The sequence below is a fragment of the Pogonomyrmex barbatus genome, unplaced genomic scaffold (genome assembly GCF_055798465.1).
Source record: "Pogonomyrmex barbatus isolate J1 unplaced genomic scaffold, ASM5579846v1 scaffold1, whole genome shotgun sequence".
NCBI classification, from domain to species: domain Eukaryota; kingdom Metazoa; phylum Arthropoda; class Insecta; order Hymenoptera; family Formicidae; genus Pogonomyrmex; species Pogonomyrmex barbatus.
In genome coordinates, this window is record NW_028297098.1 from 16,501,817 (window position 1) to 16,528,933 (window position 27,117).

The 27,117-nt window shown below is 37.7% G+C and overlaps 1 protein-coding gene across 1 annotated transcript in view; it reads left to right on the forward strand.

The window, feature by feature from the left end:
- Positions 1-24,706, forward strand: part of LOC105432303 (UDP-glycosyltransferase UGT5) — a 70,763-nt gene extending 46,057 nt beyond the window's left edge. Inside the window, exon 3 of the mRNA XM_089084004.1 lies at positions 24,466-24,706. Within this exon, the coding sequence (XP_088940130.1) occupies positions 24,466-24,691 (226 nt within the window). The 3' untranslated portion in view covers positions 24,692-24,706. The remainder of the gene's footprint in view (positions 1-24,465) is intronic.
- The last annotated feature ends 2,411 nt before the right edge of the window (positions 24,707-27,117 follow it).

Genomic DNA, 27,117 nt, shown 5'->3' on the forward strand with positions numbered 1-27,117 from the left:
AGTGAAAAATTTCAATGCCGGGTTTTACACTTCTCGTCGCTATTGTCGCTGTATACGTTCGCCGTTAATTCATCCTGATAAAATTATAGATAACACTTAACTTCGTGTTTTTCAACCGCTCTATGTTACAATAACAAAACTCTTCGCGTATACAGGTGCACGAAACCTTTCGTGACTTGGGATAAGAATAGACTGGATAAAAACGGTAGTAACTTTTCGCTTTATCCGTCGTTAGGTTTTAATTTTGAAGTTAGCGCGAGGTTCACCGCGCGGATATTCTGAAACTTAAAATATGATATTGCGAGAATAGTTCACAATGTGAAAGACTCAGAATTGTTCCAAGTGTTGCTTATTATAGGAACCTTAATTTGATTTTCTAAATCATCGTGATGATCGATGTTCATGACGTATACATAATTTTGATATTTTTCAGAAAAAAAATATCTAGCTTTAAACCAATTACAACTTAAAAGTTTCATTAGATTTGCTAAAAAAAAAATTGCAACGAAAGATTCGTGGAGCTCGAAAATTCATTGAAAAATAATTTCGAGGTTTATGATGATTTTTTTCAGCTTCTCTTTACAGACAAAAGACGCTCCACTTAAGATATTAACGATATATGAAAAACTATTGACCTTTGGAGTCGCTTTGGGAGACTAACGGAACAGAGAGCGTGATAAATCGAATTGATTCACGCACGGTTGCAGAATGCTGCAACAGGCTAACCATTTTTTTGGAGCGGCGGACAAAGTGACTCGCGTTCGTGTCATGTCATTTCTCGCTCGCTTTAACTTGGTTGATTGAATCATGAGCGTGGTACGGCCCTTTTGCGCATTCCCCGCGGGCTTGGCTGTGAGTCGACGATAGACGAGATTAAGTTTGACCGTCTGATGAACTTTGACCGCCTAGTATTCTACTCTATTCACAGAACGAAGTTCGGCATCATTTTTGCACATTTGTAAAAGACGAGCTATATTTCGTCGCAGTGCTCGTGTGTCGCGTACTTACACGTACTTGACGAAAACTGTGAAGGGAAGTCTTTGCTACTTTGATTTTAATTGAATTCTGAAATAATTCCGGTCATCGATGCCGGAAGCTTCAAAATCGCCGATGTGAATTTTACTAAATTACGCATCTACAAGGCCAAGTACAATTATTATTAAAGTGAAATAAAACGCTCCTCGAAGCTCATAAAACGACTGGTCTATTGCGATTCGTCGTCGTGTAAATCAGCACGTGCATGGAATAGCGGCGAATACAAATTTAATTAACTTAATTAAATTCCAAGCGTACAAACAGTCATGGCGGCACAGTCATGTATACAGTACAGACAGAGCGTGAGAGGAACTATTATCACTAACAGTCGACTTAAAGTTCCGTTTGCTCCGATTAATATACTTACATCATAAGAAAGACTGAGACTCCTCGATGGGATTTTTGCCTCTGTTCCGCGTTAATTGTGTCGCACGCGCTCGTTTTGCGCTTTTCATATCGCGAACTCGGAATGACAGTACCGTTGCAGAATTTCCGTTGCTGTAAAATTATTTACGAGCTTCGTAATTCGTTTGCCCTCTACAATTATAAAGTTCAGTTCTCGAGATAACTTATTTAAAACTTATTTTTAGCCGTATATAACAATAGCGCGCGCGCGGGCGCTGAAATAAAGGTACATTTGCCTCTACAAATTTCTCCCCACATTTTCGCGAACGCAAAGTTTTAAAAGAGAACATAACAGGCTCGATAAATTATTATCGTAAACTGTGAAGATATACATAAACCGCCATTATCGCTTGGAAAAAATTAATGTCAGAAACAAGCGATTATTCTTGATCGTTTCTATTATTTGAAATTAATATTTTTTTCTAGTATTAAAGAGATTTAGGATTTTAAAATATTTTCTGTCTTTACTAATCCACCAGAATAGAAAGAATAATTGATAAAAAGTCAGAAAATTAAAAAATTATCTTTTTAACACAAGAAGAAAGATATTAATTAAAAATGTAAAAATGGTTCGCAATGATCTTAAATCTTTTAGTGTTGATGAACTTCAAAAAATTTCTTTATTCTTCAACTTTATTTATCGATTACATCTTATCTCGCAAAATAGATATCGCATCGTAACGTTCCACTTGAACGAGCGATACTTGAAGGAAGTATCGAGAAGAATGCCGTCTGAACCGGCATTGCTATCGAGAAGCAAGGTCTTCAACTTGATTCACCTAAGGTCCAATTTTCTTAATGACTAGAAGACATCAGGGACCGTACGCCCCCATACACGCATACACGCACACACTGTTACATTTCCCTTCTATGAAAATGTAAATCCCGATCCCGAGGGGGCAACAGGTGCTCGATATACCAGTCGCACGAGTCAGGCTTTGTATTCCTTACGCCCTCGGTTTTCCTGGGCTACGGCTTCCTCGTATTATCTCTTCGCGTCGCCTTATGCGCTTTATAACGCGTATTAACGTTTTTGCCGTATTATCCGTTTTATTCAGCTCCTTGTTCCGGGTATTTCGTCCTTTTGCACCTGCGAGATCGTTCCGCAGAAATGACTAATGCAATTAATAACGTTAGCGATTAGCTTCGTGAAGACTAGACTTTTGTGAGCATTTGTGCAATATTACGATAAAAGAGTACTCGAGTTTTTACAAAATTTATTCGTCATTTCGGTTAATTTTCTTGTTAAAACTATAATTATAATAATGTTTGTTGCAATTAGTGCAAATGTATTAATTAATTAAAATGTTTCAAAAAGTTTCTGCAAGATACGTAACGCGGCAAAAAACAATTTGCGAATAAATTTGTATTTAAATTCTCTAATTTTTTAATTAATATATTATAAATATGCTTTCTACATCTCTCTTTGTAAATCCTGGGTAAAAATACTGGGTGTAATCACTTACTCTGTAATAAAGAAATAAAAAAAAAAAGATTTATTTAACTACCTTACGCTAACCAATATTGTTAGAATTTTCCTACAGTTAACTTAATGTATAAAAAGTAGCGAGAGAAGCGCGACTTTTTGTTTACTTTTGCGATCAGTTCGCCGGCGCAAGAGAGTGTATTTATGTAAAACTTTGAAAAGATTTCAAAGAAGTTTTTGTTCCACGTTTTCTCCCGTATCTGTTGTACATCAACTTTGCGAATAAATTACCGATGAACGTGGAACGATCATATAGTTGATCAAGGTGATCGATGCGATAAATCGTTCGTCGAAGAAAACATCGTAGCTGTATAGCAATATCTATAATAATATACATAAAAAATTCCGATAAAAAGCTAAAATCTGAGCTATAATTAAATAATAAATTTTATAAAATATATTCGACGGGAGATTTCATTTTAGAACTTGAACTTGATTATTCGAAGTACATTTCATATTGTTACAGTATTTGCCGTTGTTACGTCTATATATGGATTATCAGGTGTATAATATTTGCAAAACTCGAAACACCAACGAAATAATTCTATATAATGAATGTAATAATTTTACTTCATTATCGAGTGTAATAATTAAATTTCTAATATCTCAAATCATCCATGTTCATCTTGAAAATAGGGATTATGCGCAATCTCGGCAAACATACACGTCGAAACTTTATCGAATTCGGATACGCGGTTTGCGCACGTACCGTTAGTGACCTAACGCAGAGCGAGGCTACTCTCCTTTAATCCGTTCCCGGGTAATTTCATACGCCAACTCCCTGTAAACCAACTCTGGCGCCGCGGCTGGGGTCGGTTGCGACTTTCGACTTTGGATCGCGTCGATCTCATCGGGGGAACATTTCTAAAGCGGGGGAAGTGATTGCGGCCACCCGAGAGTCGGACCGCACGTCAGTCCGTAACTACTCGTGGAAAAGGGTTTTCTCTTTACGTCCCTTCCCTCCATTCCCCCTTTCTCCCACTCTCTTCATCTTTCCTCCGCCAATAGTTAAGACTGTTTATTCGAGGCGTTGGTACTTCGAAATGAGGGCAAGTGGAATGGGCGAATTGGGTTTCGAAGGGTCGGATAAATCGAAGGAGAAAGGACGGCGAGACCGGAAGCGGAGGATGAGGAAATAGAAGATTAGGAGAGAGTGTGGAGATCATGGATCGCCACGAGGAAAGCCGTAGACCCTCTTCGTGTTGGCGGGGTTGTTAACGTCGGATGGCGAAGTTACAGATTGCTGCGGAAAAGAATACGTCGTTTCGCCCCCTTCTCTGTTCCCTCCATCTGGTCGCTCGCTTGGATCGGACGGCCATCCAGAAACATGCGATATACGTCAGGATGTCCATTTCTCTTTACGACCATCGAGCTACGATCATTTTTATACAGAAGGAAGTCCACGGACAAATCTCTTGCAAATCTCGCACGAGGATATGCATTCATATCACCCTTTTATCATTTTTTTTATCAGTTTATACAGCAGGTGGCAATGAGTATTATATAAGGTTCTCAAAATCTGATTTTTTATCCACCAAAACTGCCTTTTCAAAATATGCATATTTAAAAAAACGTTAAATATAAGATATTAAATTAGAACTTTAACTTTTAAATTAGAACTTTATTCAGATAAAGTTCATCGAGCGAAGTTAAACTCAGAAATAAGCTTAATCGACTAAAATCTCTTTTTCTCAAATTGTTTTATCGAATTATTTAAATCTCGGGGATGAATTTAAAATATTAACCTCATAAATGATTTTATATCGTTTCCAACGGAGTTTACTTCGGTCTTGCACACACGTACACATGTAACAGAATTTTATATACGGCGTATCGGTCCTAAATTAAATCACGTCGATCTCGCGCGAGTATCAGGTAAAAAGCGCTTACACCGCAACCGCTGTCCGTGTCGGCGATATTAAAAATAATGGCGTGCGCACGAAGGCGCACCCCGTATCGAAGCACGCGGCGGCCGGGACGTTGCTGACACGCGCGGGATTTAACGACGTTTCGAAAAATTCCGTGACTCATTGATCCTGCGTTACTGGCTTGTCGCACGTCCCATCTACGTGGCGTCGAAAGTATCGCCGTTTTATCGGGCCAGTCAGTAAATTCTTTCTCGTCACCGCATCGCATCGCGCGCGCCAGAGTTACAGCATTGCGTTACACCGCAATGGACACGCGTATCGCAATAACTCAAAAATCCAGAACTTTCTCTTTATTTATGGCACCTTATCGAATAAAATATTCCCGCGATGTTGCATAGATCGTGATTGTTCCCACTTGATCATGCGGCCTCCGAATGGTTGTCCGAACAACGCTTCCGCTCGATCTGAAAAATTCCAAGTTATAAAATCTTTACGAGTATGCTCTTCATTCTTCAGGCAGGCTCTTCCTCTCGTAGAATTTTCAATCTATTTTTATTCAGATTTGCAAGGGATCGATTTCGATATTTTTGTATTGATATTTTTGTATAAATTACACGACTTGTTTTCATACACACACACACGCGCGCGCGCGCGCGCATACACATACACATATACATACACACTTATAGTTTTATAAAATATATATTGCATAAATATCATAGAATTTTTACGACTTGATTCAAAACTCTTCTTCATTTTTTCTTTATCTCGTATGTACGATAATTACACATCGTGTTGTAACGCTTGATGGATTTAATTGTTTCTGTTTCGTTGATTCCTTCTCTCCCTCGTCTCGCCTCTCTTTTTCTCCGATTTTATTCTAAGTGATTGGGAAAGGTCCAATTAATGACAAGATTGACGTGCGAGGAGGTGGTTCGCGATATCCGTCAGTATCGATCGTTACGTCGATGCGTCCCAGCCGGTTACAAAGTGCTCGCGCACTCGGAATAATGTGAATTTGCGTTTCCGGCGCCATTCCGGAATATCGGCCACGCCACAGTGCGTTTTAAGTGAATCCTCTCTCTTGCGCCGGGAAAGCTCGACACGTGTCCCTGTTCTTTCCTGTCAGCCATCGGCGCGGACGCATTGGGAAACGAAGGCAATTTAGACCGGATCCGAAAAATTCGAAGGAATTCCGCGAGAGCGTCCGGTGGAATTTATGGCTGGTTTTAAATGATATTCTACTAGCTCGCATCCATTTCCCGTCCATCTGCTTGAACTTCCGTCGCAATTGGAGATACTCACAAAAATATTACGCGTGGTATTAAAAAAAATAAATAACGACACGTAATAATCCTCAGATACAAATTTTTCTCACGCCAATTTTATTTCTATATGTCTTTTTTATAATTTTTATGTATTAATAATAATACAAAAAAGGTTTATAAATTTATCACGGATTTATATTTTTGCGTTTGAATTATGAAAACATCTCAACAAATCTCTCGAAGAATTTGCTCATTCGATATTTATGATTCGGATATTTTTCCACTCGATATGCAACGGGTTCACTTCTCGTAGCTTAACACCGCCTACGTGATTTTGTTCTATCGCTCGCTTCTTGAACGTCCGTCGAACCACGATAATCGCCATTCCTCAGAATTTGCCCTTCGAAAGGAGGGCTTCCAGGTCACTATATCGAATTACTTATAGATGTTTTTTCAGACGGTCCATTCATCTGGAAAAGGGTCGCGGAAATTAAGGGCGTTTATCTTCGTCTAAAAGATTGAGTCACACGGGGGAAACTTTCGTGGTCCAATCGACGCTTACATGCCTCGCAAATCTCCAGCGAAATCATTTTTGTTTCTCTCGGAATGCCGTAGGAACAAATTATCCTGTTGTTTTCGATCGTCAAGTTCCTGCTGCTGTACTGAAGTCCTGTCGGCGTACATGTACGTTATCATTGCATCTCGAAATCAACGAAAACTAGTTCCGACTTGTCAAAACTACTACAAATCGGATGTTGCTTGTTAGATATCGGTTTTATCCAACAGAATTACAATCAACAAACTTTCCTAGTCAGAATGTTAGTCTGGAAAATTCGAATTAGGAAACATTTGTTGAAAATACGTATCGAGAGTAGAAATAATATTGTTTTTTAGCAAAATATTATTTTAGCAAAATATTTTTTTAATAACATACAATTAAATTAATTCCGTAAAGTAAGCTCTAGATTTGAATCTTGACTGAAGTAATATTTTTCGCAATTTTTTACAGTTTCTTTATAGGTGCATAAGATGCTTGTGTAAAATAATAGTAAACTGTTTATTAATTTAAGAATATAAATGGTTGCGATTTAAATTAATTCTATATTTCAAAATCTTAATCGTCATGCATAGTTAAAGAAGAAGCAAGAGATATATATATATATATATATATATATATATAATTTTTCTTCCTCGTAAAATCTTCTATAATGTAAAGTATATTATAAAATTATATTTTAAAATATATTTTCTCTCTGATATTGTCTACTTTTTTCAGTGTGTAAAAGTGTAAAAGTTATACACATAACAAATTTATATATATAATTTATATATATTATATTTGATTATATAAAGTAGAATTTATTAAGAAAATTCTCATACATGCAATTACACACACAAATACACAAATACACACATACATACATACACACATACACATACGTACACACATTCCTAGTAATATATTTTAAGTAACTATCGGACCAAGTGCATCAGCTGCGGATAGCATTCACATGATTAACTAAATCTTCTTTTTATTCACGTAATGGGAAGAGAGAAAGAGAGAGAGAGAGAGAAAGAGAAAGAGAAAGAGAGTCGAGTCGCGACCAACTTTAGTAAATCAAGGCAGTCACACAGTCATGAATTATGATCTACAATCTAAATTAATTTCGCCCGTCACGCATTAATCCTCGAGAGAACTCGCGCTTTTTCAACTCTCCGCGTTCGCCTCTACCGCGTTTGAAGTCCCCGCCACAAATCAAAAATTCCGTTTACCTCGCGAAAAATCTTCTTGTTGAAGCCCGCCACCAGTCCGAGGCGGTCCAGAAGTTAATGTCAAAAGAGTCCGGCATGCCGATTATGAAGTCTGTCTCATTTCGACGTTGACAAAAATACAACATTGGCGCACGGTCGCGCAACGAAGAGCAGTCGAGGAAAACTCGTCCAGGGATGCGAAGGTGGAACGGTCATGGAACCGGACAATGACTTTTCCGAAATGAACTACCGAGACACTTCTACATATGCACATATATCATAGGCGTACCTTACGTATTCGCGTGAGAAATGAAAAGACGGAGACGTAAAGAAGGAAAGTTGAATAAGGCGCGATCCCAGTCTATCAGAACACTAGAAGAATTAGCGAGGGAGAAGGATTTGGGAAGGGCAGGAAAGCGAGACGAGGGTGCAATAAGCGTGTTCCTCCTTCGGAGATAATATCACCCTTCTTTCATGCCTTTTCGACCGGTCTTCCGGGTTGAGCGTCCGTTTCACTGCTCCTTTCTCTCCTTTTCGTTTCCGTCATCCTTATCCGAGAGGCTTGCTCTCTCTCCCCTTCTCTTTTCAACCTTCTTTATCCTTCTTCAAGCAAACGACATGACTTTCTTCCACTGACTTCTGGTACCTCTTCCCCCGTCCCTACTTCTCGCGTGCAACCCTCGTTTCTCCCTTCCTACTTCAATCCTGACTCTTTCCCCTGCGCCTATACATGCCGCCCCAAACTTGAATCCAATTTTCCACATCACATCCCGCAAAAGTTACTTCGCGGTGCTCGGCGGGGCAGGAAGCAGCGCGACGCACGGCGACTCCCGCATGAAGAAACGACGGAACATTTTTATCTTTTCTTTGCTTCTCTTCTTTCTCTTTCTTTTCCTCCCCCTCCGCCCTCTCGTACCGTCCGAAGTAAAACAATTTCGGAACATATTGCCCGAGTACGGCTGCGATCTCTCCCTTCTAACCCTCCCACGCTTTTCCCGCCCCATCGCCGGGCACGCCCGTCGCTATGTCGTCCCGCTTATTCGACCCTCGTGGAAGACGTAATAACGCGTGTACCACTACCCTTGCCCGCTCTGGTACGTTTTCGTCCGTCGCCATTGCTCGCTTTTCAACACGCAAAAAATTTTCTGAAAGAAACATCGGTAAACTACTTGGCAAATGACAAAAAAATGTTTTATTTTATTAATTTTGAAATAAATAAATATAATATAAATTAACGATAGACAAACGTAAATACGTGTGTAATACGTTTGTAAATACGTAAGTTTTGCAATAAATTTATTAGGGAGAAATGGAAATTTCTCTAAAAATCTATTTAAAATTAATCAATTAATTCACAGCTGTTGAATAAATTGCGCGGATAATTAATTTTGGATTGCAGCGGCATTCAAAGTGACATTGCCAAGGGCTTGAGAATTTTATCATTGCCCATTTAGTTTCCGGGCTTAGGTACGCAAATACGTCTAAATACGGTAAGCACAATGGAAACTTCGCAAAGTGGTCAGAAGCCGCTGTATCTCAAATATTACATAGCTGGCGGCATAATTACGAATGGCAAAGGATAGGAGAGAACCGGCCTGGGTGCCGTTAAATTTCTAACGACTTGGATTCAATGCAGATCTCTATGTTGGACAGTGATTGTATACGCACTTGTGAATGCCATTTCAATCGGAACGCAAGACGATTGCATTTTCAAATAAACTGGTTTACCAAATTTCCAAACTAGCCGGAGAATACGTTTTAATTATTACAGAAATCCAACTCTAGTAGCGAGTTTTCGAATGTTCTGCTCCGTTTATATTTTTTTTCGCCATTATTCTGAAAATAATGGACGCTGTACGCTGACAAATTTAGAATATCTTCGAAACATTCTGTAATGTACTGTTTCCGCCTATCGTGCCCGTTGCGAACGGATGTATCCGGCACCGTCGCATTACGCGTTTCCGGACTAATGGACTGTATTTCTTGTTGCTGTATTGTCGTTCGCAATGTTCGGCGCTGGGTGAAAGTTCAACGTTGTCGATTTAAAATAATCGCCGCGCGGCCGGAATTCATTCCGCGTTAAATCCTGCAAAATCGAAGCATTTAATGCACGCTGTTACGTGAGATTTCACAATTATTGGAAGTGACGATAACAAAAAAAAAAAAAGAAACGGAAAATTTATTGCATTTTAAGTCTGCTCTTTGAATTCTATTATTTGTAAAACGTTATTTTAAAATCTGTGACATTTGATGCAAACATAACGCGGAGAAGTTAGATGTTTTCCGACAAACATAAATAATATCAAAAATTTACAGTACATTAATAATCGACAGTAAATTCTACTTGTATGACAGAGATAATTTAATGATGTAATGCATCCTGTAAATCATGGATTCAAATCTCATGGATTAAAGTAAATCATTAAATATAATGATCTCTCATGAATTAATATCGACTATCCATCCACTAATAATTAACATCAGCAGTTATAATATAATTTATTCGTACTGTCGTTATCGTGATTGACGGTTAAATAATTTTTCCTTCGAGTGATCCATCGTAGATTGCGTGTAAATGGATCCCGGGAAATCCCCTGAAACGCGGGTTTTCAGCGCGGGGTTTGCGCGCGAACATGACCGGGCAGCATCGCGAATGATTAACACCGGCTCGTTAAAATGACAGCAGTTCATCAGGGTTGTTCTCCCGGGGGTCGGCCAATCCTCTCGGTCACCACCGCGCGCGTAGAGTGTAGTTGCAAAATGGCTGTCGCCGTGGAATATAAATTAATTTGTTAAAGTCTTTACGCGGTAGCGCTCGGGACAAACCACCGGAGGCGCTAACGCACAAATAATCTCGTTGGCACCCTCGGGGCGACACACAGTTCGCTCGCAACCTCGGCAGGGTATTAAAACTTACGTCGGTGTTTTTATTTACGTTAAAATTTACATGGAAATTGTCTGCCACGTGGAGCGGTAGGGATGGGGGAAGGCCAACGGTAGCTGTCGGACAATTAAAATGAAACGTGAGTTGATGAATGTAAATCACAATATTCTTGATATATTCCGCGTAAAGCAAAATTAAGCAAATTAAGATTTAAGCTCGACCTGGGAAATTATAATACCATAAAGAAAAATGTATAATAAATGCAACGTTTATTGTTAGTTAAATATATTGGCGATTATGAGAGGCGATTATTACAAATAAAAGGAAAAAGCATTAGAAAAGGCATTTGAAAATGAAACATAAAGTATATTGTTGTGTTACTGTTGAAGATGTGGATGTGCGCACAAAATTCTCATCAAATCCTTTCATCCTTGAGGTAACGTAAATAAAGAAAATAAATTTGTGGAATCTCGTAACAAGCGTATTACTCTATGTCTGAATCGAGCCGTTTCGAGGATCGGACAGGATAAAAGCGGATTGCGAGGACTCCAAGAGGAGAGGCGCCGTAGACCGTGCAGAGAGAGAGAAGCGATAATTAGTTCGTTAGGGGTGCTTTGATGCACCGACCTAACTAACCAATCTAAACGCGCAAGATCCTCGACTTGTTTCGTGTTGTAAACGTCTGTGTTGGCCGAATCTAATTTGCTTCCGCCGCTTCAAAGCCAAAAATGCATAAGTAACACCGAGAGTCACAAACTATTTGTTAATGGAACTTTTTGGAACCTTTTTGATAACAATTCAGAATAAAAGGGCAAATATTTTACATCACCATACCAGAAATTTATCCATTTAACGTTAAATAATATAACTGAATTAGTAATTTCAGAAATACATTTAATTAAATTACATAGCTTTTAATGTCGGTTTGTGCAACTTTTTAAATTAAATCAGCACTTCATTTTTGTGATCAGTTTTATTGTAAAATTCTCTATTCTTTACAAAGATAAAATTCTTTACAAAGATAAAATTAGAATGTTTATATAACTTAAAATAATGAATAATTGTTATTAATTTTTGGTACCGCCCTTGTTATACATACATACATTTAAAATCGCTACTTTTATTAAAGATCATTGATTGTTTTCTTATTGTGAAAATCTATCAACAGCGAATCCGGTATAACGGCAATGCACTTTCAGAAAATGTTTGCTCGTTATTCCACGATGTGATTCAAGTATCACCACGCGCGTCATTTTTAATGCCAATCTTCGTGGATCGTCTGAATTTCTGAGGTAACACCGACCCCGTTTGCACGTTTTTATCGTGTGTATATCATCTTACAACCACGTCAGTTATGAATGACGCTCTATTAAGTTCCTTCATAGCAAGGTTACGACGAGAAGCAACGTGAGAAAAAGAAGCATGTTATCGATGGTTAATATGTTGCAGCGAGAATGGTGAAAATCCCGATGGAAAGGCAAATATTTTATTAACGGAATTCTAAAAAAATATAATTAAGAATAAAAAATAATCAGAGCGTATAAAAGGTATAAAAATTTTGTAATTAGAATTAATAAATAATTTATTTCAGTCTTTAAATAAAATTTGAAAAATCGAGAAATCTTTATTTTTATCCTGATTAATTATTAAGCTAAAGCGTATCAATTATCTTGTAGATTGCAAATAAAACATTCTATTTTAATAATGCAATACTTTTCTATCTAAAAATTGATTCGCAAAATTAATTGACAAAACATTTGCATTTTCTCTATACGGATGCCCTGTATTTGCGAGTTTATTGCCACGATAAAGAATACAGATCGATAATTACGTTGGTGCGACCGTTAGCTTCGTTATGCTAACGAAATATTAACGGGGAACTCCCTATCGTGCACGGAATTTTTAATAATTTATTATCCGGATTAGAGCCATCGTAATTTTTTACTTTGCCGTTGTTACCAATCTGCACGATCGCATGTCCGATAACCTGCGCATGTGGCCGTAGCCCATTGAAATGGGGGAAGGAGTGAAATCCTGAATATCGGTGTGCATAACGCACTCCATTTGCATTTATTATAATGCCGCTCGGTATGCACGCGTCATTATATCGTAAACTGTTACCTTAATCGGGCTCTATCAACGTGACGTGCGTGTAGTTAAATTATTTTCTTAGTCCTAATAATGGTTGATTAACGGGACGATCGTGACGGTAGTACATGCTTCCCCTATGACCATTTAAGAAAGATTGTAAAAGAGATTGTGCATGTTGACATGTTAAATAATAATATTATTTAATATAATGTATTTCTTATAACGAAAAGGAAGTAGTAACATATTATTTAACGTAATATATAATATGAGATATATATATATATATATATTGTGTGTGTGTGTGTGTGTGTGTGTGTGTGTGTGTGTATAAAATTGATTGAAAAAAGATATACGTTTGATCTACGAGATTTATGGCGTGAAATTTCGTTGGCGCATTGACAGTCCACTTACGACATAATACCTAATCAGTATACGCTTGTTGGGTTTGAGCTATTTAACCGTAACACGGTGAAGCACTTTGTAATGGGAAGTATTCGCGCGAGGCTTTGCGGACAGGGGTGAAAGAACTCGTTATTTTCCTTTATACGTAACCATCGGGAACGTCGTGCGCGAGTTCGTAAGTGGTTCGAAGCCTGGAAAGCTCCTCAGGAAGGTTATGCCACTGGCTGGTACACGAGCACGTTCGCGCAATAACGGTAATCGCCTCAATAAGTATCTACCCTTTCCACCAGGCGGCGAGCACACTCTTCGAAGTGGATTACCTTTTATTCCCGGTCGAAAAGTCACGATACCATGGAGATACAATGCATTAACGCCGCTGAATCGCCGATTACCAGACTACCGTACTCACGTGCGACCAGTAGGTATGTCTAATCGCACCTCAAGTGGGAATTCGAATATCCGGCAACGCGTCGATTGTTTCCACTTTCTTCGAAATGGCCTTATCCCACTAATGTCCTCGAAGTACCATAATAAGTTTCTTAACATATATATATATATATACTATGGATAAATATAAAATAATAAAATATCTGATATATTTAAAATATCTTATAAATATATGTGATAAACATATATGTAATTTAAAAATTATATCATTATTAATAAATAAGCAATCAATAATTAATTAACAGAGATTCTCGATATAAACACAATTAATGAAGTACGACAATTGAAAATCAGCGCGGCAAAAAAAAGGACAATTTATGAGTAGTGTGCGCCATTGAAAATGGGAATAGAGTCGAAATGTCTAGCAAAGTTTTATTAATAAAACTCTACAATTATAAATTGCGCTCTTTTTACCGCGTCGATTTTCTCAATCTCCTGTCTCATTATTTGTATATATAAATAAATAAAATGTATAAAATTATTATCTTCTTCTTAATTTTAAACTGATAGTGAATAGTAAAAGATATAAGAGATATCTTTATCAATTTTATATATAATAATAAGATATTAATTATAAAATATTCAGAATTAATTTCTGATAAGTCGCAAGGGGTGAATATAAAATTAATTGATTCACATTTCTGAGCGACAAGGTTCTAACTATTGTACAACGATATAAGGAATAATACTGGTGAGGTTATGGAATAGATAATTAAACAGATTCTGGTTAGCGTCCGATGTTCCCAGTTAATTAAGTGCGAATAGAGATGAAGTTTAAATGAGAAAAGCGTTGAAGCATTCGTAATCTGGGACGGAGGTATGTTTTAGAGCGAACGCGTATATGCTACTAGCAAGAGTTGAATTAAAAGTGCCACTTATTATTACATAAAAAGTTCCGCACTATCGCTAAAAAGCCCGGGGAGGTCTTTAAATGTATTTTCAGATACGAATCTTTTGAAAAGAAAGAAGAATCTTGCGCTCCCGGCAAGTCGGAGATAAGCCACGGAAAATCGAGTAAACCTTTGATATAAAATATCCAGGATCTTAAAGAGACCTTGTAAAACAGTCTTCAGAGGTATAGAAATTAAAAAGCGTCTTGTGCATTAAGCAAACGCTTTTGATAGCGAATGCATTTCATTTTAACTATTCTTTTCAATTTAGAGTTCGCAATCATTCATATTAAGTAAATGTTGCTCGAAGCTCGTTGTACAATTTTATTATGGAAATTGTCACAGATGTTTTGTTTTTTCAAGAAATTGCGTTTAATATTCAGATAAGTACTTAGATATGTTTCTCATAAAAATTTAGTTCGGTCATGAATTAATTTTTTACAACTCTTACGAATATGGCAGAAGTTAGTATAATTTTCTAACGGCGTTTATTGAAACAATATTTTTCTAAATTGCATTGTAATAAGCGTCATAAAATGAAAATTTCTCTTTGTAAAATTTCTTATTGCTTCACTGTACAAAACCGCGCTCTTTGCTCTGTGACCTTGTTCCGTCTTTTATTTTTGCTGGAAATGAGAGGAGAATTTTTTCTCCACGATGTCTAAATTATGCTAGCAAAATATTTGCCTCGAAAAATACTTATTCTCGAGAGAAATTCGAGAAGCCAGAATTGACGATATGCCAAACCAGTTGTGCGTATTAATCTGTTTCAAATCATATTATTTATTAAATTAATAAAAATAATTTCACGTGAAATACAAAAGAATATATTAATAAGCATCTTGAATTTTTCAAATATATAACGGCAATTTTTTGAATACATTTTAGAATAAAATAATGCTCCGAAGAGATAAATTGAATAATAGAAACATATCTTTCTATCCGTATTACAGATTATATTATTATTTACATTTCTCCAATCCTCGTCGCTCTGTTACATTATTTCGTTAAAACACCATCATTAATCCTCATGCTTTTCGAAACCGAAACCCCTCGCGTTACCTGCATCCTTCGCTCGGCATTGCCGAGTCTAAACAACCTATCTTAGCGCAAAGCTACGCTAAATTGGGAAGAGAGAATCCCACGAAGGAAGAGAGAAAGAGAGAGAAAGAGGGAGAGAGGAAGAGGGAGAGGGGTAAACAAGAAGGAGAAGGATCGTCGCGAGGATATACGTACTGTATCGGGCATGACGCCATCGTCGTCGTTTCGTCTGCACCTCTCTCGTATGCGAGAAGCGAGCGAGATTACCTCGCGCGACGCGAGCGAGCAAATATTGGCTCTTATTCGAGTCGGTTATACGGTGCTTACGTACCCACGTGTTTTCTCCGCGCGTTTCCACCTACCTCCTATTCCCTCGTCCCGCGCTCTGCCACCTATTCCCTCGTCCCGCGCCCTGCCACCGCCATTCCAGTCCTCGTCACACTCTGCCGCCATCCCTCACGCGATATCTACACCGTTCCTGTCTGCTCCTTGTATTTTTGGCTCCGCGAGAAATTCGACGTTTCTGTCGGTCCGGGTCAACTCTCGCGAGGCGGCGCGATTTATCGCCCGGGCGTTTCGGTCGCTCGTAAATCATCCCGCTATCAAAGATCCGCTTTCGCTTACGAGATATTTGTAAGAAATAATATTTGTAATATCGAGAGAGAGAGAGAGAGAGAGAGAGAGAGAGAGAGAGAGAGAGAAATAAATGGCTTTTATAGAAGCGCGCTTCTCGCTCTCTCGGAGATCTCGAAGAGACGGGAGGAGGGGGGAGGGGGACTCCCGACGTTTTATAAACTGGGTAAAATCCGATGCATTTCTCGCGCAGCATGCACGGTTTACCGGATATTTCGGGAAGCTGAACACTTTGAAAAATTTCGAAGAATGGCAGCGCGAGAGGCGTCTCGCAAATGGAACATATAATTCAAGTCAAGGACGCATCACTGCGTTGTGCATGCGAAAAGTGCTTATCCGCACAGTTTGTATCTTTGAACGAGAAATGAAATTCAGCTTCGGAAATTATCACGCTCATATTGTTATCGTTATCAAGCTATCTACGTTGAGAGAGTTAATTGATGATTATTCAACCGTCCAGCCATAAAGTGCGCTGACTGCCAAAGTAATAATGTAATCATTGCGGAAATTAACTAGATGCTTTCAGATTATACAACAGTATGACGGATCAGTGATGGAGGTAGGTATAACTAATCTATTGATTGCCAAAAGCGGCCATGTAATTAGCGTACAGCGGGTGATTATCTTTGAACGGCGTACAAAGCGCCCATCACTCAGCTATAGCGCCGATCGAGCACGCGGATATGATAAGATCGATTAACTCAATGGGATATGCCAATATCAATCTATGACAATAGTCACGTGATCGACTTTATGACGATTTTGGCGTTGCGTGGAAAAAAAAAAGAATATGTTACCTGATTAAACATATACGCGTTACGACGCTATCGCCGTGAAAAGATGGAGTTTCAAAAAGTTTAGAGAAGAAACAATGTTTCTAGATATTGCTGAGCTGTTTTTAATTACGCGATCCCCGCCAGCGATAACGAGAGTGCCATGTTAATTTTAATTTAATATGAAAGCTAACGAACGATGCGCGAGAATCGATATTTCTGTTTACCGATGAAAAACTAACAGACGTGCAACGATTCAATAATACTGGAATCCAAATAAAGGGTAAAATAACTGTCGCAAATGTCTCATGTATTTGCATATTGGTGCAACAAAATATAAATATTATTCGTGAAAGATTTTCTTCCGGCTTGGTATAAAATAAACAACTGTCATATCTTGGGATTGTAATATTTATTCAACGATTTACATTTGTTGATTTTTTATAAGATATCTTGCCGAGCAGACTCATCTTTCGCCGTAACTTTATCAACAACGTCAATAAATAAAAAACAAAAATTGAATAATATTTCACGAATGACATTCTCGAATTGCAGAAAAACAATGTTTAAAATTTAACGTTCTATATAATTCAATGATTTATCGATTAATACACACAATAAAAACGAGATTCGAAATACTCGCGGATTTTTTTCCCCATTTGATTTGAAATATTATCTTTGATATTTAATTAGCTTTCGCTTCCATTCTTCCATTCAGGATCGATGATTTATCAACGTCATTTATTAATCTCGCGCTTCCGCACGCGATTCACGTCGCCGTCGACCTCTTATTCGGAGTTTTTGCGAACAGCACCCGGGCGGAAGTGCCGGCAGAATTTTCCGGCAAGTATAATACGCGTTTATGACGCGAGGGGGAAAACCGCGAGGCGTGCGCCGCGAATCATCGTCTACCTATTGTTTTATTATAGACGACAGGATAAGGTTGGTTCCGGGATAGTAGGGCAGCACGGTAATCTTTCTCTCGCAGCGTGAAATATGCATCTACAATTGCGAGCTTCACGGTACGCCGGGGATTATATTCTCAACAGTCATACTTGTTGTTCTATTATACATGGCGAGAGAAAGGTATTTCCCCTAAGAAGAGTCTCCTCTCGCCCTCTTCATCCCTCTTCTCTCTCTTGTAAAAGAGAGGCCCAAAGTTTAAACTACTCTTCTATCATAATGTTCCTTTCTTATGTCGGAGATATTTTTAAAAGTACAGATTTTAATCTCGCAAACTGACGGAGCTACGGAGCTCTTCTTTGAGATATGTTGTATTACTTAATAATCCGATAAAAAACCGAGGATTAAACTTATATGTCGAGAATGGACAATATTTTTTATTTGCTATCATAATTTTACAACGCTTTAAAATGTTTAATCGATGTCGTCATTTCATTCACCTTTTAAAATGAATTGTTAAGAAAAATATGCAAGAAGATTTAGAAAAAAATTTGAAAGGATTCATTTCGTCATGTCACTGCATCATAGATGCTTTCGATAATCGTAAATCGAGTTTGCCTCTTACGGCGCGATATGTCGAATATTGACTATGCTGTCACCATACGCTGCACACGCGGCAATCTATGAGAATGGGATTTTTCGAAATTATGCGACGAGATCTTTCGATCATGCGGAAACTCTAAGAACGACATCGATCATTCTCTGACACGAGTTACATCTGAATATATACCTTGATCATTTTATATCGTATCATTCACATGTGGAACGTGCATTATTTCTACAACGATAGTCTAGTTTCTTCGAAATTCTTTCACAATGTTTCCGCGAATGTTAAAATTTTATATCAGAAGAGAGACTGTTGCGTCGTAATTCGTATAAAAGATAACATGGATAATTTATATAAAAGATAACACGAATACTTTTATATTATTAAAATCCTCGAAAATTTTTTAAAATCCTTTTTTAAAATTCTTTTGATTTAATATAAAAAATATCGATCTTTTGATTCGAGATTTTGAAATTTTTATTAGGGAAGCTCGAAGTTGGTGAAAAATTTATGATTAAAATTTATTGGAATTTATTGGAATTTATTTTCGAATCTGCGGAAATTTCGCGATTGACGATACAACGACCACAAGCAGGGTGATGTTAGTCGTATCTTATACATGTTTTAACAAGTAACGAGGCGAATGCTGTCTCTGCCGAGATGTTATTTCAAACATGCGTTCCCAACGTCGACCCTTCCGCTCTGACGACGACAACGAGGACGAACGGGGAAATATCTCATGGGCTGGATATTGGTTTTCGCGGTACACGCGTAATTCCTCTCTTGACAATATGTAGAACAGCCCTGAGTAGAACACCGCGGGAAAGGGGAACACCGCGGGAAAGGGGGAAACATCGCGTTCCTCGGATTTCGTGTTTCCCTCTGAACTCCGGAACGGATTGCATTTTCTGCTTCTTGTGACCGTCCCGTCTGCATACCTAGTTGTCGGATTCCTCGTCGTCGTGTTGTCACTCGTCCCTTTTGTACGCTCGCTCTCACGCATTCACATGTTTAATATTCCCGTCCTCGGACGTCCTCGTCCTTGAGGATTCGGCTCGCTCGATTCGGCTGGCTCACGTTCGATTTGGGACAGGGCGCGGGACGATCCCCTTGGCAGCGGTCCTGCTCTCCACCTCGTTATTTTCGTACAGCCGACATACGGAGTGGAGCCTCGGAGGGTCGCCGCCCCCGTCGACGTTGCGGTTGTTCGACCGGCTGTTTTCCATCGTGTGGTAAACGGCGGATGCGTCGGCGAACCGGCACCGAGTATCTATGCATCTCGCGCGCTAGCGCTAGATAGATTTATTGTGTCGTTTCTCGTTCTCTTGTGTGTTTCTTTCCGTCCCCCGTTTCGCCCGTCGCCACTTGCGTTTGTCTCCACCGCCATCCGGGTGTCTCGGATCAGAATACGATCACGCTTCGAAATAATCCGGGAGTTACGCTGAAACGGAAACAACAAGGCGGAACGTGATAGCGTGCGAGATGCATTATGCATATTCGTTCTCGTAAAAAGGTGCACGTTTGATGAATAAGCTAGCAGAGCCGGAACATTCAAGACTTGTAATGGCGAGATTAAAATACATAAAATCTAGGAAACGATGGATAATCCTAATGGATGGAATTTCATCTCTGATGCTCGAATAAAACCGTTAATTCGCCATTTTTTTTCCCGATATCTCTTTGGTGATTTCGCATAAGTGGATATAGAAACCCCTTTTTTATTACGTTAATCTTTTAAAATCGTGAATTACTTACAGGATTAGTAAACTCTCAAGTTTAAGTATTAAATAGACTTTAAGTAATCCCTACGCGCAACAAAAGCTTCCAATATATCATTAATAAATCATTCGTTTATATAATCAATCATGCATTGAAACTTTTTAGAATCAGGAACAGATTATAATGCTTATCCGATGCAGATCCTCTTTAAAAAAAAAGGTACTGTGTTAACAAGACAATTAATAAACATCATAAAAATAAATGAAAAAATTTTGAGGAATTTAATTTTAAAAGTATAAAATGTATAAAAGTATAAAAGTATAAAAGTATAAATTTCAATATAGAATTTCAATACAGAATTAACACAACGTGATTCGATGCAGTTCATGTTCATACTCGCGTATCGCAATTGTTTTCTGGCACCGACTAAACGGTATAGCGGTATTTTACGAACTGTCGAATCGCGCCGACGACAACTTCAAGATTTATTGCCCCTTTGCCGTCTACGAACCCGACCACTTCTCTTCCGTCGTTCTGTTTGCCTTTTTATCCTGCTTCTGGTCTTCTCGCTCTCCTACGCTATCTCGTCGGTGTGTCTTCTTCTTCTTTTCCGCGGCGTATCAACCTCTGTCGCTCCCTGTTTTTCCGCGATTCAGCCTTCGAGATCCTGTTACCATGATTAAAAGAATCCGTCGACTATCGCAGATCCCCCGGAAAGCTCACCCGAGCTTCTCGAAAAAGCTCGGTTCCTCCTTCTGTTTCTTTCTCTATCTTAATCTCTCTCTCTTTCTTTCTCTCTCTCTCTCTCTCTCTCATCCTCTTCTCTTTCTTCTTTTATGTTGAATTCTCACCGTCTCACCGTTTGACACCATTTAAGCGTATCGAATTTTCTATTGAGACATAACAACGAAATATTATTACATCGTGAACAAAATATCGCAAATTATACCGTGATTATTATGGTTCAAAATAATTTTGTTTTTATATCAAACACATGGATAATAATTTGTAGATAATAATTTTTCAGAATCTGAAGCTAATCATTTCTTGATTAATCTTTCTACAAGAAAAGAATTATTGACGAAAAATAAATTTTTGAATTTTATTTATCAGAAAAGATTAAGGAGTCTGTTATTAAAAGAGACACACAATTTCTATATTGTATATTCAATATGGAAATTAACAAAAATGTTGCATATAATATTGTACAAGATTATCCCGTTGAGCTTTTTGACGGCTGGAAAAGATTGAATCTTAAGTTATTGGATTTTATACAGATCCGTTGTGGTTTGGCCACGTCTTTTTTTCAAGTCAATAAAACGAACAACAAAATTTCTATCGAGATTTGTTCCCTAGTCCTTTATTGATTTTCTTGCTTTGTCTGTGCTCTTGCTTGATTCTGGAGCGAGAAGCCCTTCCGCGTTCTTTCCGCTCTTCTCAAGTCTGCGCGTTTTCGTTTTTACTTCGATCGGCTTTGAAGATCCTATTTCCAGGTGTAAAAACATCCTGCAGCTTGCTCGATAAGGCTTCTTGTGTCGTCCTGTCTGTATGTGCCATCCCTTAGCCGTTGCTCTCTCATGGCTGCATTGGCTTCTCGATTCGCCAGGACGTTCATGTGCAATAGTCAAATATTGATAAAAATATCTGCTGAATGCTATTCGCTCGCGATGCATCGGGATGAAAATCGAGACATGACAGATAGCAAGAATAAGAAATGGGCATACGAGATGTTTTAGAATTAGCCTCTAGTCATCAATTTTATTTGATTATTATTTGACGCAAATACAATTATTTAAAGATATAAAGCTTAAATAAATTAAAAATATAAAATAGTTTTTCCAAAGTTTACTTGTAATATTTGTAATTTATTTAAACGGATATTCAACACTGGATTCTTCGACACCCTATTTCTTTATATCATCTTACATTTCACGGTCTTCTTTGCTTTTCTAGTCTTCGGATGAAGAGATCTTGTTTTCCACTATTTCCTTGTATGTGCTATTTTGGCTTTAGCGCTTCAATTCGATTCCTTTTGATTAGTTTCTGCAGATTCGCTTTTCAGGATGAAAGAGTTGTATCTTCGTTCGATCTCGTTGTAGCATCATAAACTGTGGCAGAAAAATCTTCCGATGAGGAGAGATTTGGAAAACGGTGCGTTGTAGAAAGGAGAATAACGAAAAGTTAACTCCATTGTGATACTTGGTTTATTTCTACATTTCCGCGTTCTACTGGTCTTTGTAAAAGCTTCAACAATCGATATCGCCAAAATTGCCACGTATATTATATAATATTTAAGAGTAAACGTTAGATTTACTCACGGTTGTTTCTTTTTCAATTATCAAGAAGCGAGTTGTAAGAGAAATATACGATAAAACGCGAAAATAATTCCAAAACACTTTTTGAGTTAAAACGTTGTTCTCTCTGTTTCTTTTTTTCTTCTTGTTAGAAATCTAGCAGGATTAAAAGAAGTCGTAACTCGAATGATCTCAAAGTACTCGGGAATTACAAGCTCGCCAAGCATGCTTGTCGCTTTTAGCTTGCGCCATTAATGTGAGATGTTTGCGACAAGGAAGCCTCCAAGCACTCTTTTGCGCGGTTTGAGTTGCAGGTTCTTTTATAACCAGACCTTTTATCGTTGGAAAAATTACTGGTATTGAAAATTTTCCGCCTTTTTCGCACTCCTTGCGATTTAATCGAAAAACACTTGTCGCGTTTTATGTACTAGATGAGTTTAATTATTTAACTTATATCTCTCCTTGATGAAATATTATTCTCGGTATTTAAACGTTTTAATACGACGAAATTTTCTGCTTCGAGGAGCAGCACAAAATATAATTCAGACGCAATAAATAGAATTCGCGATTAATTTATTTCCTAATATACAGAAATTTGCTGACGTCAATTTCCGCGCACGCCAGCTCTCGGCTTACTCTATCGGTTTTTGCAACCTCTTCACTCTTCCATATTAGTATAGTTTCTTCATAACTCTCCGGCTTCCCTCCGATCGATTTTTGGTATGCCACTTGCGGAAGTAAAAGAAGCCGTAACTACGACTGGGACTCCTCCTCGTGGAGACGTAAGGAGGAAGAGGATACTTGGTGGGTACTGCTCGCGCGTAATTGGCACTTTGAACGTACAAGATTGGCATGAGCAGTAATAAAATGGCTCGGAGGGAAAGAGAAGGAGATCCGCGAGGTGGGAAATAGAGACGGGGGAAGAGAGACAGAGAGATGCCGATGAAAGATTTACGGCGGTGAGATCTCCGAATCGAATTGGGAAGTCGAATAAGTGAACCTTCACGTCGGAATAAGTAACCGATTTAAATTGCTTGCGTTGAATGGCGCGCTGGAATAATTCAAGGACCGTAGACGTCCCCTCTGTAATCCAGGCTTCGCCGCAAACCGCTTAAATTTAGCGCAAGTGCCGTGATATTCGCGACATAATCGCGATGTAATAATAGCGATGCGAGCGCAATGCGAAATACGTTACATTATTCGCTCGGAAGAAATACCGTCGACGCAGAAAACGTTAGGATTGGATTAATTACTTATTAATGGAGCGCTGAACGGCAATTAGGATCGTTAGCAAGTTGTTTGTTGCTGTTATTGTTGCTACTCTTACTTCGCGAAGAAATTAACTTTCTTCGCGAACCAAGTTGCGATTGTCCAAGAACGAAGAATTATTAACCTTCTCATTATGTTTTCTTTTTTTCCGTCTGAGCGAAGAAATAATACTTTTGTACGAAGACCGCGATTCCGAAGGCTGCGTGAAAAAGAATGGATCTTTGAATTGTTCTTGAAGTTAAAACTTACTTTTAAACGCAACACGAATAACTAAAATAAAACGCAAAACGAATAAGCTAAAAATAATTTCAAGCATGCTAATTTCTCGAGGCTATCGTTACCGATATGGAAATAATGATGCGCGCACAGCGCGTTTATCTAAAGGATAATTATTTTTTTAAAGATATAAACGTTATTTTTATATATACTAATGATTGTGATATTACAAAAAAAACATTTGTAATATTTTATACATATAATAAAATCTTTCTAATTCGAATGCTAAACTTGAAAGCTTCTGCAATTTAAATTTGAATTTTTATTTATTCCCTACAGGAAATCTTTATATGCTCTATCTTGTATAAAATAAAAATTCTTTACTAAGATACTTTTTTGTATTAAATTTTGTCTTTAAAAGCTTTTTTATAACTTTTTCTAATAACTGTTCCTTCAAAGAATTCCATAATTTTCTTTTACAGAAATAGTCGCCTATATCGAGACCTTGTGAGGATGAAAAGGAATGGATATGTTCGGATTTTCCTTTTTCTGGAATCGGTAATTTTGCTTATTTACATATTTACTTATCTAAATATGGACTTTGCTCATGAAAATAATTTTGTTTTTATCAAATCTTTCTTTTTAAACACTTCAATTGTTGTGCTACAAAATTGCATTTACTTCTTCATAATTAGGATTAACAACTGATACATTGTAATTTTATTGTATAGATATAGATTTATATTTTTTATAATTTTTTTGTAGACTTTTCCATTTTAATTTGAAGACGTGAATAACTTTTTAATGGTTACTATATATATATATATATATATATATATTCTATTACTATTTTAAATTATATTTAATATTATTATATGTTTTATTATATTATATAACATTATACAATACACAATAAGTTAGAAAAAATTATTTGTACAAAGGCGGTAAATTAAACGCGCATAGTTGCATAATTGCTTTAATTTTATTCTTACAATTCACCGTTTGTACAATACGCCCTTTGGGCAAAGGCTAGACATTTTCCATAAAAAAAGGGGAAACGGAATTACACTGAACGAGTGTACATTGCGTCGGAATGTCGCCCGTTTAAAAGCACCTTATTCGCAGAAAACTCTAGACTCAAATTTTCAGAGCGTTTTTATACTGTCGGAAATAGAAAAAAAAGACGGCGGCTATCGTCGAGCGAGTAACGCGGATGATGTTTGCTCGCGTTTGGTCCACCCACATTTCGCAATGTTGATTTTCATCGTAAAGCGAACAACCGTCAGGTCTTTTTTCTCTTTCTCTTTCCACTCCTCTCGTCAACCCCTTTTCTCTTCTTTCCGGTCTCTCTTGTTCCTATCATCCGCCAGACTTCATAAATGTGCGTGCAGAGATCCAGTCGGCGTCGCCCGTTCCTTCTCTTCTCTCGAAACGTGGGGCTAATACAAAGGCGTATCACGAGACCATTATCAGAAATAAAAGAATGTATATTTATGAGCCGATACGCCGTTGCGGATGATAACAATCGGGAAAGAAGAAAATAGTTGCGCCGTTACTGTCATGCGTGTACATAAATTTTGGACAAAGTTGGACGGAGTATTGGCGGTTAGGGAGCGATAAATGTAATTGAGCATGCAAAAAATAATTGAAAAGAACAAACAGAGTACAAAGTTTTTTTCAATATTCTACTAGAGATGTAATTAAAATCTTGAAGAAAATTACATTCTCTGCTGATAATTAAATGTTTTAATTAAATATTCATTGAGTGATAATTTATATTATTATACTTGTATATACATTTCATTTAAACATTTTATAAAAATATTAAAATAAAATATTAAAGTAAAATATTAAAATGTTTTTTACTTGTTGTATATTTAATTCTGCATTATGATAACACATTTGCTTTGTTATTTGGTTCCAACATATTTAATAAAATTCAGGTTTTATCAACAAACTCCACACACCCGTAGTGGAAGAAAAGACGGCTAGCAGCAACTAGAATTCATTTATTGCCGGCGCGTAAAGCGCTTAATCACGCGACCCCCGTTTCGTCGGTTTCATTATTCGCGCCTTATCATTTCATAAAGATATTAACTCGCGAGAACTCGGATGGCGCGAACGGAGCTTTACGAGGATTCCCGGGGCGCCTTATTGAAATCAGTCCGCGCGGCAGAATTTCGCACGGCGTGGAATATGACGAATCAGTGGCGTAATCAACGACTTTGAAGACTTCACGTCACAAGAGAATCAATATTACAACCTCCTCAAGCCAGAATGCAGAAAAGAAAAGAGGAAAAGGAAAAGATAAAAGAAAATCACAAAGACTAAAAGGAAAAAGAAAAGAATGCAAATAAAGAAAGGAAATAAATAAAGTGAAAGAAAGAAAACGAGACTTTATAGGCGATGTCAGATCTTCTGTTAAATTTTGTTTTTTTTTTGGCTTATGCATATATTGTACAAAATTAGCGATATAAAATTCTTCTACATTGATGCTGCTCGATATAGAGAACCTAAGCTTTAGTTACGCCATTGCAACGAATAGATGAAGAAGACGGCGAGACGACGAGTTGAATTAATCGCGAGAACGGCGATATTTGAAGCCTAGATTCGAAGCGAAAATCGCATCTTTCAGAAGCATCGACTGTGTGCAGTCCTCTGAACTTTCCGCCGCGATTCGATTGAATCCGTCCAATTCGTGTTCCCGACGCGATCCGGGACTATAACGGCTCGAGGCTCATGAATATTCTTAATTGATCGAAGATTGAAGTCCCACGGTCGTTACAAAGCCGCCAATCAGCACTCCTGAATAATAATTTCGATCCAGAATTAAATAATCATTGACTTTCGATGCAACAACTAACAATTGTCAGCGTCTGTGTGATAATAATTCTTTTTTTAAATAAAATGTATTTGTATGAAAATATAAAGTTTTGTGTGTAAATAAAAATGTTGCGTTTAATATATTGTAAATTTCACATTACATTAAATCTCGAATACAACCGTACAATTAATAATATATCGGCAATATTAAAATAGACTTGCAAAATTACATTTGTCTGCAATTTGAAAAAAATTAATAAAAATGTTGCATATGAATGTACTCTAATTTGAATAAAGGACGGGAATAAAGG